At 44.4% G+C, this 16,892-nt stretch overlaps 1 protein-coding gene across 1 annotated transcript in view; it reads left to right on the plus strand.

Moving 5' to 3' along the window:
- The first annotated feature begins 6,806 nt into the window (after positions 1-6,806).
- HHIPL2 (HHIP like 2) overlaps positions 6,807-16,892 on the plus strand; it is a 29,795-nt gene continuing 19,709 nt past the window's right edge. The window contains exons 1-5 of the mRNA XM_068537656.1: positions 6,807-7,118; positions 10,182-10,834; positions 11,726-11,869; positions 13,661-13,992; positions 15,564-15,690. Coding sequence (XP_068393757.1) covers positions 6,807-7,118; positions 10,182-10,834; positions 11,726-11,869; positions 13,661-13,992; positions 15,564-15,690 — 1,568 coding nt within the window. The remainder of the gene's footprint in view (positions 7,119-10,181; positions 10,835-11,725; positions 11,870-13,660; positions 13,993-15,563; positions 15,691-16,892) is intronic.

Consider the following 16,892-nt stretch of genomic DNA (forward strand, 5'->3'; position numbering starts at 1 on the left):
GAAAATCATCTGTGAAGTGTATTGTTGGTAAGGTGGTAGGGTTCCTTAGAATTTCTCCTTTCTTTGGGGGTTTATGTATCTCTGAAAGTTCTTTGGGCATTTTTTTGTGATTGATACTGTGGGTTGGCTAGCTCAGAGTCCATTTTTAACTCCTTTCTCCCTTTCTTATCTCTAATGTGGAGAATATAAAAGAAAAGAATTGATTTTCCAGCTCCCTTGTAGCAGGGGGTAGTCATGCAACACACAGTCTTGGTCAGTGAGAGGGAAGAAGATGCCTACTAGGCCACTGTTTCCTCCTCTTCTTTCTTCCTTCCAGAAAGAAGAACCAGAGGTGCATCAGTCAGTTGGTAACCACAGACTGCCCCAAAGAGATGACCCCTGTAGTATCCATTTCTTTATTCATAGTTTAGGATTGCTCCAGGAAATCTCAGATCCAGTAGTCATGTGATAAACTCTGCGTTTGTAAATCCATGTTTCTGAGGGAGCATGTAAGGTATGTAGGGATGAAGAGTTTCTGAGAGTCAGGAAACGAGGAGTGGCTTAGCTGGGCAGGCATAGCTCAGGGTTTCCTGAAGTTGCAGTCAGGATGTTGGCATGGGTTGCTGTCAGCCAAAGCCTTGAGCAGGACTGGAGGACTGGCTTCCAAGATGACTCACATATCTGTTGGTGGAAAGCCTCAGTACAGGCTGCCTAAGTGTCCTCATGACATGGCGGCTGGTTTCCACTAGACTTGGGTCCTGAGTGAATGAAAAAGAGAGCGGCACTGGCCTAACTTTAAAGGATTCCAGCTTTGTTGGTTTGCATGTTTGCCTGGCACAGCAATCTAAGACATGCTCTAGAACTACTGTGTCCCTCTCGTTTCTCTCGGAAACCAGAATGCAGTGCAGCAGTAGGTAGCTGGACAGTGGAGAAATAGTGTTCCAGGGTCATACAGGAAGCCCACTGGGAAAGCTTCGCTCAGAAGCCAAGAACAACTTTCCTGGAATATCAGCTGAGCTTTATAATATGTTGTGGTAACTGGTGGAGTAAGTGCTTCTTGAAAACTGTCTTGGCTCATATACATTTACTGTTCAGATAACTAGTATTTGAGTTCCATGAAGGCTCCCTAACTTCAGAGCAAGTCCGATATTAAGATGGCAAACCACACGTTTTCCCCATTGGCTTATATTCCTACCAATTTCAAACCATCTGTCAGAAAATTAGGGGACAAATTATGCTTTGTCAATAATTTAATTCGATATTTTATACTTCGTAAATAAATGACTATCAACAAATAACTACCCAACTTTATAATATTTGTGTGAAACAAGTAGGTGCCCCACAGAACCAAAGTAAAGCAAGTGAAAACTACCAATGAATAGGGCCAGCTTCACCACTGGGAGTCCATGCTTGGGTGGTAAAGGAGTTCCGTATAAGATCAACACTATAAGGGTGAAAGTCCCAGAGGATGTGGACAAAATCTCAAAGCCTAAGCCAAGATCGTCAGGGCATCTACTCCCTGAAACCTATAGTCAAAAACTCTAAAATAGGATTTATGAATTCTCATGATCCCTAGCAGGATGGAGGTGAGAATGAAGGAGAAATGAGTAGATATGGTTATCAAATGTTCGTATCTAATAGCACAATAAGAGCAATGTGAAATTTTTTTAAGCCCACTAAGATTAAAGCTAGTTTCATGAGTCATAATGGCTAAAATTTATCAAGCACGTTGGGCTTTACATTTCGTCATCTCATCACTGCAGTCCTATGAATTATCCCTATCTTAACAAGAAAGAAAGTGGTGTCCTCAGAGATGAAGTAACTTGCCCAGGGTCACGGCTGGTAGGTGCTGGCTCTAGGACTATAATCCGATCAGTGTGGTTCCAAAGGTCACACTCCGTCTGTGCTATGTGTACCGCCTTCCAGTTTAGTCATGTTTATAACCTGCAGCGCCCTGAGCTAGGGAGCAGGAAAAAGAATAGAGGGGATCCATCACCCATCCTTTCTCCTGGGCATGGAAGGTTCCCTCTCTGTGTCCTCACTGATCCCTCCCCATACAGCCTCTTGTGAAATCACCACATTGTTTAATAGTCTTTGTACATCTGTCTTTCTCAGTTGTGTATTATGTAGCCTTAATAATCTCCATATCACCAACACCTAACAGAATTTCTGGCTTATTAAATATTGAGTAGAACTGAATGAAAATTTATGAAAGTTATGGACTGAGCACGCCTGTCCCATAGGCAGTAATAATCTTGGTGAATTTCTGCCAAGGGTAGGGCCCCAGGAGACTGTTAGGTTTGAATCCTGGGTTTATCATAAGCTTTCATTGTTTCTTTACCTACAGAATGGAGACAAGTAAAATTGATTGCTGTACTTTCTTTTTTATTTTTATTTATTTTAATATTTATTTATTTATTTTGGTTGTGCTGGGTCTTAGTTGAGGCATGCGGGATCTTTAGTTGCCATATGCGGGCTTCTTAGTTGCGGCATGTGGACTCAGTTGCGGCATGCATGTGGGATCTAGTTCCCCGACCAGGGATCGAACCTGGGCCGCCTGCATTGGGAGCGCAGAGTCTTACCCACTGGACCACCAGGGAAGTCTGTGTACTTTCTTTTAAAAAAATGTTTTTATGCATCATGATGGAATGAGAAAAATCTGGGATGTAATTCAGAACACCTAAATTTTCTTGCCATCTTTTGCAGTCACCTAAAGCGTGACCCTAAATGTTTCATGGAACCTCTCAGACTTAAGCCACTTGTCTATACATTGGTAATGGCATATCTACCCTGCTTAGCTAATAGAATTATTGTGAAGATCACATGAGATGAAGTGAGAAAATACTTCATAAACTATAGTACATAATACAAATGAGAAGAATTGTTAATACTTTCCCTGAGCTCAAACATGCCTGCTCATTTTCAGACTGTGAGAGAACGCAGATAGATGCCAGAGAAATCAGTAAACTATATGAGAGGCTACTGAGCTGGAACATTTCTTTTTCTATTTTTTCTATTTTATTCCATGACCTGATTCTAGGATAAACACCAGACTCTTAACCTCTCAACATCGTTTTTAAAAGGAACTTGCTGGGCTTCCCTGGTGGCACAGTGGTTAAGAATCCGCCTGCCAATGCAGGAGACACAGGTTCGAGCCCTGGCCCGGGAAGATCCCACATGCCGTGGAGCAATTAAGCCCATGTGCCACAACTACTGAGCCTGCACTCTAGAGCCCACGAGCCACAACTACTGAGCCCGCGTGCCACAACTACTGAAGCCCGTGTGCCTAGAGCCCGTGCTCCACAACAAGAGAAGCCACTGCAATGAGAAGCCCGCGCACTGCAAGGAAGAGTAGCCCCCACTCGCCGCAACTAGAGAAAGCCCGCATGCAGCAACGAAGACCCAACACAGCCAAAAATAAATAAATAAATAAATAAATAAATTTTTAAAAATAAATTTTAAAAAAAGGCACTTGCCATAGGAAACAACGTGTGTGTATGTGTAACTGCTATGGGATGAATTGTGTGTCCCCAAAAAGATGTATTGAAATCCTAACCCCCAGAACCTCAGAATGTGACTTTATTTGGAGATTGGATCTTTATAGAGGTAATCAAGTTAAAATAAGACCATTAAAGTGAGTGCTAATCTGACTGATGTCTTTATAAAAAGGGGAAATTTGGACACAGACATGCACACAGGGAGAAAGTTGTGTGAACACAACGACAGATATTGGGGTGATGTATCTACAAGCTAAGGAATGCAAAACATTGCTGGTAAACCCTGAAAAGCTAGGGGAGGGACGAGGGCCAGATTCTCCCTCCTGGACCTCAGAAGGAACCCACCCTGCCGACACCTTGATCTCAGACTTCCAGGCTCCAGAGCTGTGAGACAGTAAATGTCTGTTATTGAAGCCTTGCAGTTTGTGGTACTTTGTTACGGCAGCCCTAGCAAACTAATACAATAATTTTTAAAGAAAATATCATGCCTGCTTCAAAAGTGAGAGCTAAAGTGATTTCAGATACTCAGTCTTGGCCCAGCTGGTGGTTCCAGGTTTATCTCCTAAGCTCACCTCACAGTCAAAATTTGTCGTCAGTTCTTCCCCATCTGTGCCTTATCTCAAAACCCTGCTCAACCTTCATTAAGATTTTTTTCTTTGTCCCCTCCAGCCTGATGTCATCTCTCCCTCCTTGGAATCCACTGGCAGTTTGTTCCTTCCTTATTATCTCAATATAATCTGCCTTGTATTATTTGGAAACTTATTTTAACTTTTCTTCTCAGAGCATAAGCTTCTTGAAAAAGTTTGTTTCATGCATCAGTTTTCTGTTCAACATTCCTCTTCCAGCATAAGCTTTGCACATGATCATACAAACCTACTGAACTGACATTGCGACATCTATTATAAAATTAATTACTGCATAATTATTATATAACCACATGTATTATGGTATTATATCTCAAATATTATGCAGTCCCATCTGAAATATTACATATTTTAATAATGAGAAATTCATGCTGTCATTACATCTGATGGGACCTGCAAGCCAATCTCTCCCTGCTAATTTTGTAATCCACTCTGCCCAAAGCAATAAGATCTGTCCTGAGTAGGTAGGAAGATTTGTGTTTTCATATGTCCAAGTTTATTTTTTTAATGCCGAGTTCTAATTCTGTAAACAGAATCATTTAGAATTATTTTCCAAAAAGGAGGCATTCCTTTGGACTCAGTTTTTTTTTTTTCATGGCAAAGGAAAAGTGAGACAAACGTTAGTACAATCAAAAGGTACTCTCAGGTCCTACACAGAACAAGAGGAGAATGCACTCATTCTTACACATCACAGGGTAAACGGTCACCTCCCATTTCTGAGGCGGCCTCGGGGCTGTAGATTCACTGGCGGAAGTTGGTCCAAGTGTAGCTCCTCCCGCCCAAGGCTTCCAGAGCGATGACGTTATCTGACCTTCGAGCAAACAACCCCGTGGAATCAGCACAGCCACCAATGAATTACTGATGCTGTATTATGTTTTAAAACGCAACATTCAACGAGGTATGATGTTGAACAGTACCCCCAGGAGAGCAGGGCTGTTTGGGGATCATTCTAAGCACTCCCTCCCCTTGACTTTTCTCTTAGTTACAAAAACGTTGTTTGTATTTTAAAAGCTACTTTGGGCTTTCCTAATCCAGAGCATCATGAGCACAGCCTTGGCTAGATTGAGGCTCAGTGTCCCTTCTTGGTGACGCTGTGGCAAAGGCTATTGGTGGTGGTGGTGGGGAGCCAGTGAGAAGAATCTTTGACTTTGCATTTCTGCATTTCAAAGGGCAGTTTTTGCCAGTAGGGACATTTCAGGCTGGAGTGAAACCGTGGAAAATACCCAAAGGAAAGTGAGCTCAGGTACCAAATGTTCCCTGTGAGCCTGAGCCCCTGTTCGTGCCTCTGTTTGGGTTTGGGTTTGGGGCCGTGTGAGTTTGGGGTGCCGTGTCCTTTATCACTCATTCAAGAAATATTTATCAAAGGCCCGTTATGTGCCAGGGACATGTATAAAGCAAAAGATGTATTAGTATTCTTCAGTACTAATGTTGAAACATATGCTAAGTGAGGAGGGATGCCCCCAAAGCAAGTATAGATTTGGCAAAAATAAAGAACCCAGATGTTCTGTGCTTCCTGATGAAACTGTCCCTAAAAGTCCTTGCCGATGCCGTGTTTTCACCAGGCCACCCTCCCTCCTTTTCCTTCACCATCTCCTCTTTTTTTTTTTTCTTTTCTTTCAGTTTTATTGTGTTACGGCACTGTATAAGTTTAAGGTGTACAGCATAATGATTTGACTTCCATATATCATGAAATGATGACCACAATAAGTCTGGTGATGACCCCATCCTCTCACATAGATACAAAATTAAAGACATAGAAAAAAAGTTTTTCCCTTGTGATGAGAACTCAGGATTTACTCTCTTAACTTTCATATGAAACATACAGCAGTGTGAACGATATTTGTCATGTTGTACATTACATCCCTAGTACTCATTTAGCTTATAACATAGCATAACGTAAGGAGGAAGTTTGTACATTTTGACGGCCTTCATCCAATTCCTCACCCCCTGCCCCTGCCAGTAACCACAAATCTGATTTCTTTTTCTATAAGTTTGTTTCTGAAGTGTAATTGACCCACAACCCTACGTTAGTTCCTTTTACACAATGTAGGGATTCGCTGTCTCCATACATTTCAGAACGATCACCACGATAGTTATATTCACCGTCTCCTCTTAACTCGTGAGATGTCCCCTCAGAATACCCACCCTTCCGGATGGCAGGAACTGCACCATCCACTGCCTCCCCCATCCCCCCTCTGTCTTCCCAGACCCACACCCATGTTCCCGTGTTGCTGCTGGCACGGCATCGCCTTCCAGTCTGCTGTCTGGGACCGTGTAACGTGTGGCGTTCTCCTTGGAGATCCTGGGCTGCTCAGCTTGTGAAGGACTATAAACAAAGTGGGGATTTCCTGCAGGAATTCTTTGCAGTTTTAATGAACCACGGCATGTCTGCCGTGGACATCACCGCACCTTTCTGCCAGCACCCCAGTAGCTCCGCAGTCAGGGCAGGCCTTGTACCAGCTTCCTGTTTAGGGGACTGGAGGAGAAGGGACGCCTCTCACTGCTTTCACAAGAGACAGCTACCCAGCTCCCAGAAGGGACATGGCTCAGAAACCGCCTCAGTGAACCTGGTTGTGGGGGGGAGAGAAGGAAGGAAGAAAAACTCAGTGAGGGAGGGAGGGAGGGAAAGAGCAGAGAGCAGGAAGCCAGCCTGAGCACACAGCAGCCGGAGTGTGCCAGGACCAGGATGCTCAGGAGGTCCATTCCCAGGGGTGGTCGGGCCCCCTGGCTCCTTACCTCTTCTCGAATTTTCTGCCTCTGCCTCACGGTCTTGTTGGGCCAGGGGGGCTTGCTGCAGGGGCACCCCCAGTGTCTGGATTATGGGCCCCCCTTCCAGCCCCTCCTGCACCTTGAGTTTTGCTCTGACTATGAGTCCTTCGGCTGTTGTGACCAGCGTAAGGACCACCGCATCGCTGCCCGGTACTGGGACATCATGGAATACTTTGATCTGAAGGGCCACGAGCGGTGCGGCGGTTACATTAAAGACATCCTTTGCCAGGTAGGTCTGAGCGGAACCCTCTGGGGAAGTGAGGGAGCCAGCTTAGAAGAGTGCCCTCCAGCCCCAGCCGATGGGGTGCTGGGCTGGCCGGCGGGGGTCCTGGCAGGGAGGGCTCTTTGGGCGCCCAGCCCTTTAGAAGCTTGCTCACCCGCCGGCTGCCTCCACCTGGGGCTTTAGGCTCTGGACAGACACACTGAGGCAGAGTTTGGTTCCCACAGGTTTCCCAAAGCTCTCCCTCTGGGGTACTGCGGGCCCTGATGCTTTCTCAGGCCCCAGAAGAACGCGATTGGTATTCTTCACGGAGCTCTCTGGGCAGCCGTGGTCTGGGTCCTCCCTGCAGGGCTCTGAGAGCTGGGCACAGCACACACCTGTGGTGCTCACAGAGCACATGGGGGGAGTGGTGGCATCCGTTGGGATGCAGCCCTCATCCGGGTCATTTGTGCCAGGGGGTCTCTGGTGTGATGATGGGGGCTCTCCCCAGCTTTCCAGACCTGGCCTAGGAGAGCTTCAAGCTGCTGAGTGGCAGTGACTCAGAGGTTCTGCTTCTCCTGGCTCTCCAGTAGCCAAAACCCACATCCTTGGCAGACATCACTTCAGTAGGGCTCAGCCCGAACCCACGCTGGATGCAGACTGCACACACTGACTTTGTGGGAAGAGGGGTTCAGGGGTAGAGGGGAGAGTCCGTGTTGGAGAGCAGGTGAAATAGGTTGCCGTGAGGAGTAGCGCTCTAATGACGTGCTGGGGGTGAGACACAGCAAATCCAGGCAGACCTTTGATCTGAGACCCGCCTGGGCATGGCAGCGCAATTACTTGGCTCTCCTGCTGTGATTCCAGAGCCAACTGGCCACCCCAACTCCCAGTGAAGGGAACATAGCAGAGCCTGGCACAGAAGCCAGCCACCTGTGAGGCCTCGCTCCGGGCTGTCCTCTCTCACCTCGGGCTCCACCCCTTGGCTGTTTCCTGGAGAATTAACTCTGGGATAACCATCTGGGCAGAAGCTGGGCTCTTATGAGCAACACTGAGACTCTTAATTTCTGAGATATTCCCCTGATAAAAATGTCTCTTCCCTCCCTCTCTCCTGCCTCCCGCTTCCCTTTTGGGTGAGGTTTCAGAAAGCCAAATTCAACAGCTCTCCTGTTTTAAGGATTTGAGGAATAAGAATAACCTACACATGTCTATAATGGGAAAGAATACGAAAAAGAATATATATATGTATAACTGAATCACTTTGCTGTACAGCAGAAATTAACACAACATTGTAAACCAACTATACTTCAATAAAATTAAAAACAAAACCAAAAATGAAACAAAAAAGAATAAGCTACAAGTGTCTATTTATTAAAATTCACAACTTTATTCTCCCTCTTTCTTCCCCCCCCCCCCACACGTGGTGTGTTCCCAGCAATGATCCTGTAGGCAGCTACTAGGACCCCCCATTTTACTGATGAGGAATCAGGAGTTTTATAGGACTTACTGAAAGTCAAACAGTGTCGGGGCACAAATCCGGAGGCTCAGGCTCCAAGTCTCGTGCCCTTTTGATCACACCACGCCAAAGTAGAGTCACAACAGCCCTGGCCCATCCACTCAGGGGTCCTCTGACCTGGGGCAAGCGTAAGCTCCACTAGAACAGAGCCTTTGTGCACCTTGCACACTGTCATAGCCCCCGTGCAGAGGACAGTGCTTGGCACACAGTAGAGACTCTTCCTGGGCCTTCATTTTCTAAGACAGAGAAATGATAGTTCCTGAGCTGATTGAGTAAAGGCAACTGTGCAAACTCTAATATTGCTGCATAAGAGTGTGCCATGGGAGTGATTATATGTCCACAGCCTCCTTTGCTCCTGGGTATTTCATCCTTATTTTTGTCTCCCATCCCTCTTCTTCTTTCTACTCCCCAGCGGTGGACAGCTCAGTCAGGGACTCAGAGCCGTTCCTATGGCTTCTTGTCAGCAGCTCTGACAAGTATCCTAAATAGAAACAGACGGCCCAGGGAGAGACGCTGTGACTCTCTGGGCTTTCTTCTGCCCTTCCCGGTAACCAGGAAGTCGCTCTGCAGTCTGCAATCAGGGCTGAAATAAGAAAGAATGGGGAACTCAACATATCCGAGAAACGCTGCTGGTCCCTCTGTTAAGTGATGAGAGAACAGACGTGAATGAGACGGCCCTGGGGGAGGCATCAGTGGTCAGAAGCAGGTTCTGGGCCAGAGGACCCTGCCCTACTCCACAGCCCCAAACTACCCCCTTTAAATTGGTCTTTCTTACTTTCCTCATCTCACTTGCCTCTGCCTTTCATCACTACTGAGAGTTGGGTGTCTGCCCACAATATTCTATTTTCCTCCTAGAAAACGCTATAGTTTAGGGAGGCCCAAGTAGCAGATATTCCTTTGATTCACAGTCCTTGTATGTTTGTCAAGAGCAGTCATATGGCCCCATAGCCACAATTTAAATTTCTGTGGCTCCCAGCATGGTGTTTTGTATATATTAAACACTTCAATATTTTTAATAAATAAGGGAAGAAATTGCTAGAGGCCTAATCTCTGGGAATGATGTAGCGTGTTCATTTTGATCATTTTATTTTTAAATTATACAATATTTTGAACATACGGGAAAGCACAGAAAATTAAGTAATTAACACTACGGATCCAACACTGAGATTCAACAAATGTAAAGCTTTTGCCACATTGCCTCAGATGTGCATAAAGAAATTAAATCTTACAGACACAGCATCTATGATAAAGGGAAAGATGGAGACATTTGGTACTCTCTCTTTTTTAGAAAAAATTGATCGTTTAATAAAACTATGTCAAGAATGAACTTAAAATGCTAGAGACAGTGTAGTGAATATGAGGCTTTTTTTTTTTTTTTTTTTTTCCTTTCTGCTTTCCAGAAGCATTAACTGGGTAGAAAATTTGGGTCCCAGAGAGGAACTTTACCAGTAGTTGGTAACAGGAGCTCCAGAATCCTGGTTCTTTCCCAGATCTTTTTTTCCACTGTTTGCTCAAAAACTGGTTCCAGCTCCACCGTGGTCAGTCTGCCCGCTGGGGCTGAGCTGCCTCTTCTTTTCCAGGAGTGCTCGCCCTACGCAGCCCACCTCTACGATGCTGAGAACCCGCGGACGCCCCTCCGGAACCTTCCCGGCCTCTGCTCTGACTACTGCTCTGCATTCCACTCTAACTGCCACTCTGCCATCTCCCTGCTCACCAATGACCGCCGCCTCCAGGAATCCCATGACAAGGATGGCGCGCGCTTCTGCCACCTCCTCAACGTTCCCGACAAGGACTACTGCTTCCCTAACGTCCTGAGGAGTGACCATCTCAACCGCAACCTGGGGGTGGTGGCCGAGGACCCTCGCGGCTGCCTGCAGCTCTGCCTGGCCGAGGTGGCCAACGGGCTGAGGAACCCGGTCTCCATGGTCCACGCTGGGGACGGCACCCATCGCCTCTTCGTGGCCGAGCAGGTGGGGGTGGTGTGGGTCTATCTGCCTGATGGGAGTCGCCTGGAGCAACCCTTCCTGGACCTCAAGAGCATCGTGCTGACCACTCCCTGGATTGGGGATGAGAGAGGCTTCCTGGGGTTGGCTTTTCATCCCCAGTTCCACCGCAACCGCAAGTTCTATATTTATTATTCATGCCTGGGCAAGAAGAGGGTCGAAAAGATCCGGATTAGTGAGATGAAGCTTTCTCGGGCAGATCCCAACAAAGCTGATCCCAAATCGGAGAGGTGAGGCATACACACGAGAATCTATGGCTGTGTACTGTGTTTCAAAATATTGCCAGTCAGTCCTCTGAGATGATATAGGGGAGCTTTCCTGGGTTTCGAGCTACTAGCTTATAATGATGATAAAGGAGTCATTGTTGATTATTGAGGTTAACCCAAGTTAGCTTCTTGAGTCCATGGCTTATTCATGGCTATAGCCACCCACCTTACAGTTGTTATACCTAGAACCATGCTTGCTTGATTTTACAGAGGGTAAGCAAAGGCCGGCAGCCATAAGGGTTTGAGAAATGATTTTAGATAATATCAATATATTAAATATAATAGCAGCCTCTGATTATTGCGTGACCATTAGATCCCAGGCCCTTTACCATGAACATGGGAATTCTCATCCTTGCAGGAAGCTGTGACGCAAGGCTGTTAAGTTACTAATGCCTGGTCAGATGAAGAGCTCAGTTCTAACTGACCCCACGCTCCTGCTCTTCCACTCTACCATTCCGCCTTTTTTCCTTCTCCTTTCTGCCTTGTCTCTCTCTTCCCATATAGACAGGTTAGGGGATTGAAGAGCATGAAGAAGTGGTAGACTGACCCCTGTGTGGTTGCCCGAAGGAAGGGACTGAGAGTTCTTGTAGAGCAGAGAGTAAGGCTGAGCCCCAGAAAAGGGTGATTGTTACCCAGCTGTGTCTACAGCTCATGAATTCAGGATATGAAAGAAAAATGATCCATGAGGGAGTCATACTAGGAGATGAGGGGTGTCCCAGAGCCCCCGAGCTACCTGCTTTGTGATCCTTGGGAACTCTGAAGCAGGTCTTGGCTGGCTTGGACCAGTCATTTCCGGATGTCTCAAGAGGATGCTGTTTCAGTTTGTATCAAAGCATGGTTTCTTTTTCCTTCCAGGGTCATTTTGGAGATAGAAGAACCAGCCTCAAATCATAATGGTGGACAACTTCTTTTTGGCCTGGATGGCTATATGTACATATTTACTGGGGATGGAGGACAGGCTGGGGATCCCTTCGGCAAGTTTGGAAATGCTCAGAACAAGTAAGCTGGATGGAGGCTGGGCCCCTGTCCCTAAAATTTAGGATGAGCCCTGGTGTAACGTTTTTGCTGAGATGGAATCTGCAGAGGGTCAAACCCAGATCACTTACTGTAAGATGTAACCCCCTCTGTTGACGCAATGGGAAGAATATTTGGTTTTCTGTCCTATACATTTCAGGCATAATGTAATTTGGTAATTAATATTATGGGTGCTCAATGTAACTCTCAGAGGGCCATGTAGAGATGAATTCAGAATTTTTAAAAAATATGTATTAGCAAGACATTATTTACTATGCCAAGATCTGACCATCCAGTTCAATTCAACTCAACAGTATTATTGATCACTGTGTTCCAGGCACTGTGTCTCATGTGGAGACACATGAGAAGTCAGTTAATAAGAGCTAATGTATATTGGATGCTCACTGGGTGTCCAGTGCTGTTCGAAAAGGCTTATGTCTATTTGAGCATGTAATTCTGACAACCACAAGGGCAAAAATTTTAGTCTGTTTTCTTAATTGACGTATCCCCAGCACCTAGAATAGTGCCTGGCACTGGCGTCATGCCATAAATACATTTGGAATGAATGGATTCTATGAAGTGTAGGTATTATGCTAGCCATTTTATAGACAAGAAAATAGAGGCAGAGAAGAGTGAAGTAGTTTGTCCAAGGTCACACAGGGAGTCAGTGGCAGAACCAGAATTCAAACTCAGACAATCTGGCACAGGAGCCCAGCGAGGCTGTGCTAGCTAGATAAACGACACCTGATCTTTCTGCCCTTTGCACCCAGCAAGCACGTGGCTCTCAGTATCCCTAGTAATAAAAATATTAGGGTTGGTAATACAATAATAAAGAGCTAACATATGTCGAATGCTGACTGTATGTCAGGAATTGCATGACATGCTATATACACAATAACTCATTTAACCCTTACATCACAACCACGTTGCAAGGTAGTTACAAAGGAGGAAACAGAGGCTCAGAACCACAGTCATTGGTAGAGCTTCTTAAAAGCCTCTGTTCTTTCCACTGACGACATTGTTATATGAGGAAGAATAGAACCAGCTCCTTTAAAAAATTCATAGTATTAGACCAAACCTGAGAGAAACCATCCCGTTATAAAAATAGAAAAATTGAAGCTGCAACTTGCTCTGTGTCACAAGGACCAGGACTACATCAAACTTTTGCCTAGTAGCTCTCTTTGAGTCAAAAATCGGGAAGTCTTAACACTATATATTGTATATATAGAGCGAGTATGTGTGTGTATATTACCTCCCCATGTGATTCTTGGTTGTCACTTGAGATCAACTATCAGTAGGCTGTCTTGGGCAGTCTCCTCTAGTTCTGTGACATTTTATTTTATTTAGAATACGTAACATGAGATCCACCCTCTTAAAAATTTTAAGTGTGCAATACAATATTGTTAATTGTAGGGAAAATGTTGTACAGCGCATCTCTAGAACTTATTCATCTTGCACGCAAATGACCAACAGGTACATGAAAAGGTGCTCAATGTCATTAATCATCAGGGAAATGCAAATCCAAAGCACAATTAGATATCACCTCACACCTGTTAAGATGGGTATTCTAAACAAACAAAGGACATGTGTTGGCAGGATCTGGGTAAATTTGAACCTCTGTATACTATTGGCGGGGATGCAAAACATATAGTGCAGCTGCTATGGAAAACATTATGGAAGCTCTTCAAAAAATTAAAAATAGAACTAGCATTTGATCCAGCAGTCTCACATCTGCATATTTATCCTGTGCCTGTTTCTTGGCCTTCTTCTTTTCAGAAGTTCCCTGCTGGGAAAAGTGTTAAGGATCGATGTGAATGGGGCAGGCTCAGGTGGCAGGCGGTACCGAGTGCCCCTGGACAATCCGTTTGTTTCTGAGCCAGGGGCCCATCCAGCCGTCTACGCCTACGGGGTCAGAAACATGTGGCGCTGTGCCGTGGACCGAGGGGACCCCATCACGCGCCAGGGCCGAGGCCGGATGTTCTGTGGGGATGTGGGACAGAACAGGTTTGAAGAAGTTGACATCATTGTTAAAGGCGGGAACTATGGCTGGAGGGCAAAGGAAGGGTTTGAATGTTACGACAAAAAACTTTGTCACAACGCCTCTTTGGGTAAGTGCGAAGCTCTCTGATTTCTTGAATGAGTTCAGTGAGTTGCAGGTGGACGTGGGGGAATAAAACCTGGGAGTGTCTTGCCCTGCAGGTGCCTTTGTTTGTGTCCTGTGGGCTCGTGCTTCTTAGGGTGGTCCTCCAGCCACTGGCACCTGAAACGCCTTGGTGCTTGTTAACCTAATTAATTTAAATACTGGGTGGATTGGGGGTGGGTGGGATTGACCTAGGAATCTATACTTTAAATAAGTTACTCATGTGATTTTCAGGCATACAATTTTGAACCACGGGCAGAGGAAAACAGGTGGCTATATGTTTTTATTTATTTACCATTTGGGAGGGCCCACTGAAATGATATTCTGTGTACAATCAAGTAATAGTATAATGCCTAAGCATCAATAATCAAGGTGTGCTTTAGAAACTTCATTTGGCTTAAAATTCCAACTTTCTGACTTTATCACCATTGCTTAGTCTTTTTTGTCCTCTTGTTATCGAACTCAGGTTTGGCTGCTCTGTTGCTCAAGATTCCAATACTGAGAGACAAGTGTTGGGTAAAAGGAAAGATAGTTTTATTGAGGAAGCTGGCCATCCTGGGGAGAAGGTGGACTCATTTCCCAAAGAACCAATTTCCCCTTGCCACTCAGGTGGAAGAGTTTTAAAGGGGGGTTTCAAGGGTGTATAGGTGGAGGGAGAGGGCTACATGCAGGACAGCACAGGCATCTCCGACAATCATCTTGAAATTGGTCATGCGGTGTGGTCTGATCAGAGTCATCTTGATTGGATTTTTTTTTTTCTGGATTGTTTTAAATACAGTTAATCTTTAGTTCCAGGGTTGGTTTGTTTCTATTTTCTTGAGGCCATTTCTTGGAACGGTGGAAGATGGAGCAGCTTATGTCATGGCTACAGTCTGGCCATCATGTAGTTAACTTCTTCCACCTGGTGAGGGTTTCAGTATCTGTAAAACAGCTCAAAGGATATGGCTCAGTATATTATCTACTGCCTTTGAGGAGGAACTAAATATCCTTGACTTTGTTTAATGACTAAACTATTATTATTTTGTCCTGTTTGACTATTTTCCTTGCTTCTGCATTTTTTCATTTCTCTGATTAAATTTATTCTTTGTCTAACGTTTTTCTACAGACAAAAGGCATGTGGAGGGCTCGGGTAATCTGTCCTGGGAAGGCCTTGGAGGGTCCTGTTCTTTACACTCTTAAGTTACAAAGCAGACATCCAGATCCTTGCAATATTCCAAATCCTTAAACCTGAGGATCTGCAATATCAACCTAGGGGGAAAATTTAGGTGTGTGGATTTCCAGGTCACTGCCCCACATATGGGAGAATTTTAGGCTTCCTCTCTGCTTTCAGAGACCAGTCAAATGGGAAGCTCAAGAATATCATGGCTGGTCTGTTGAGAAAAATAGACATGATACGCTTGGCTGCCTGTCCTCCCAAAGACCACGAGATGAAATGTTCTCCACTTAGTCAGGCAACTGCATTAAAAAGCTCCCTTCTTCCTCCTTGAAGCTCCCAGTTTTTAGCCATGACACTCACTCTTTTTCCTTGTTTCTGGACAGATGATATTCTGCCAATCTATGCTTATGGCCACGCAGTGGGGAAATCTGTCACTGGAGGTTACGTCTACCGTGGATGTGAATCCCCAAATCTCAATGGCCTCTACATCTTCGGGGACTTCATGAGTGGGTAAGGAAGGACTGATGTCCTCTCTCTTTTTTTTAATATTTTTATTGAAGTATAAGTTACATATGACAACATGCACTGTGTTAAGAGCATGGATGGATAGTTTTACAAATGTATACACTCATATTAAGACCAATCATATCAAGATGCAGAACATTTCCATCACTCTAGAAGGCTCCTTCTTGACTATTGCCTGTGAGTACCACCCCTTTCTCTCTATCTCTCTCTCTCTCTCACACACACACACACACACACACACACACTAAGCCAGAGATAACCACTCTCATCACAGATTAATTTTGCTTCTGGAACTTCATATAAATGGGATATATATAGTATGTGCTCTTTTTTTGGGTATGCTTCTTTCATTCAGTGATGTCTGTGAAATTCATCAATGTTGTTGCATGTATCAGTAGTTTGTCTCTTTCATTGCTTTGTAATATTCAATTGCATGAATATGCCACAGTTTATTCATCTGTTTTCCTATTGATGGATGCTTTGTCTGTTCCCAGTTTGGGGATATTGTGAATAAAACTGCTACAAGGCTTCGTAGTTTTCTCTGCAAAGGACTTGCACATTTAAGTATTTCATAGTGTTTGGTGCTATGTTAAATTTTGTTAAATATATTTATAGCATGTATCCAGCAACCTTGTTGAACTCCTTATTAAAGTGACATTTTTGTTGATTCTATTAGATTTTCTACGTAGAAGATCATTTTGCTGTGAATATAGATACTTTTTTCTTTTTCTGAATTGGAAGCCTTTTATTATTATTTTATTGACTTGTTGCTTCACTTCAAACCTTCAGTACAATGTTGGATAGAAGTAGGGGAAAGCATTCAATTTTTTACCAATAAGGATGATGTCAGCTGTAGATGTTTTGTATATGCCCTTTATCAGATTTAGGACATTTTCTTCAATTCCTAGTTTGCTGAGAGTTTGTATTAGTTGTGGATGTTGCATTTTGTCATATGCATCTTTGCATCTGGTGAGAGAATCATGTGGCTTTTTCATTTTTAGCTTGTTAATATGGTGAATTGCATTGACTGATTTTTTTGATCATTGAAGTAATCTTGCATTCCTGGGATAAACACCACTTGGTCAAGCTATAGTTGATTAACATATTGTTTTTGTTTTAATATATTGTTGAATTCAATTTACTAATATGTTGTTTGGAGTTTTTGCATCTATGCTCATGAAGAAATA

The sequence above is a fragment of the Eschrichtius robustus genome, chromosome 3 (assembly GCF_028021215.1).
Source record: "Eschrichtius robustus isolate mEscRob2 chromosome 3, mEscRob2.pri, whole genome shotgun sequence".
NCBI classification, from domain to species: domain Eukaryota; kingdom Metazoa; phylum Chordata; class Mammalia; order Artiodactyla; family Eschrichtiidae; genus Eschrichtius; species Eschrichtius robustus.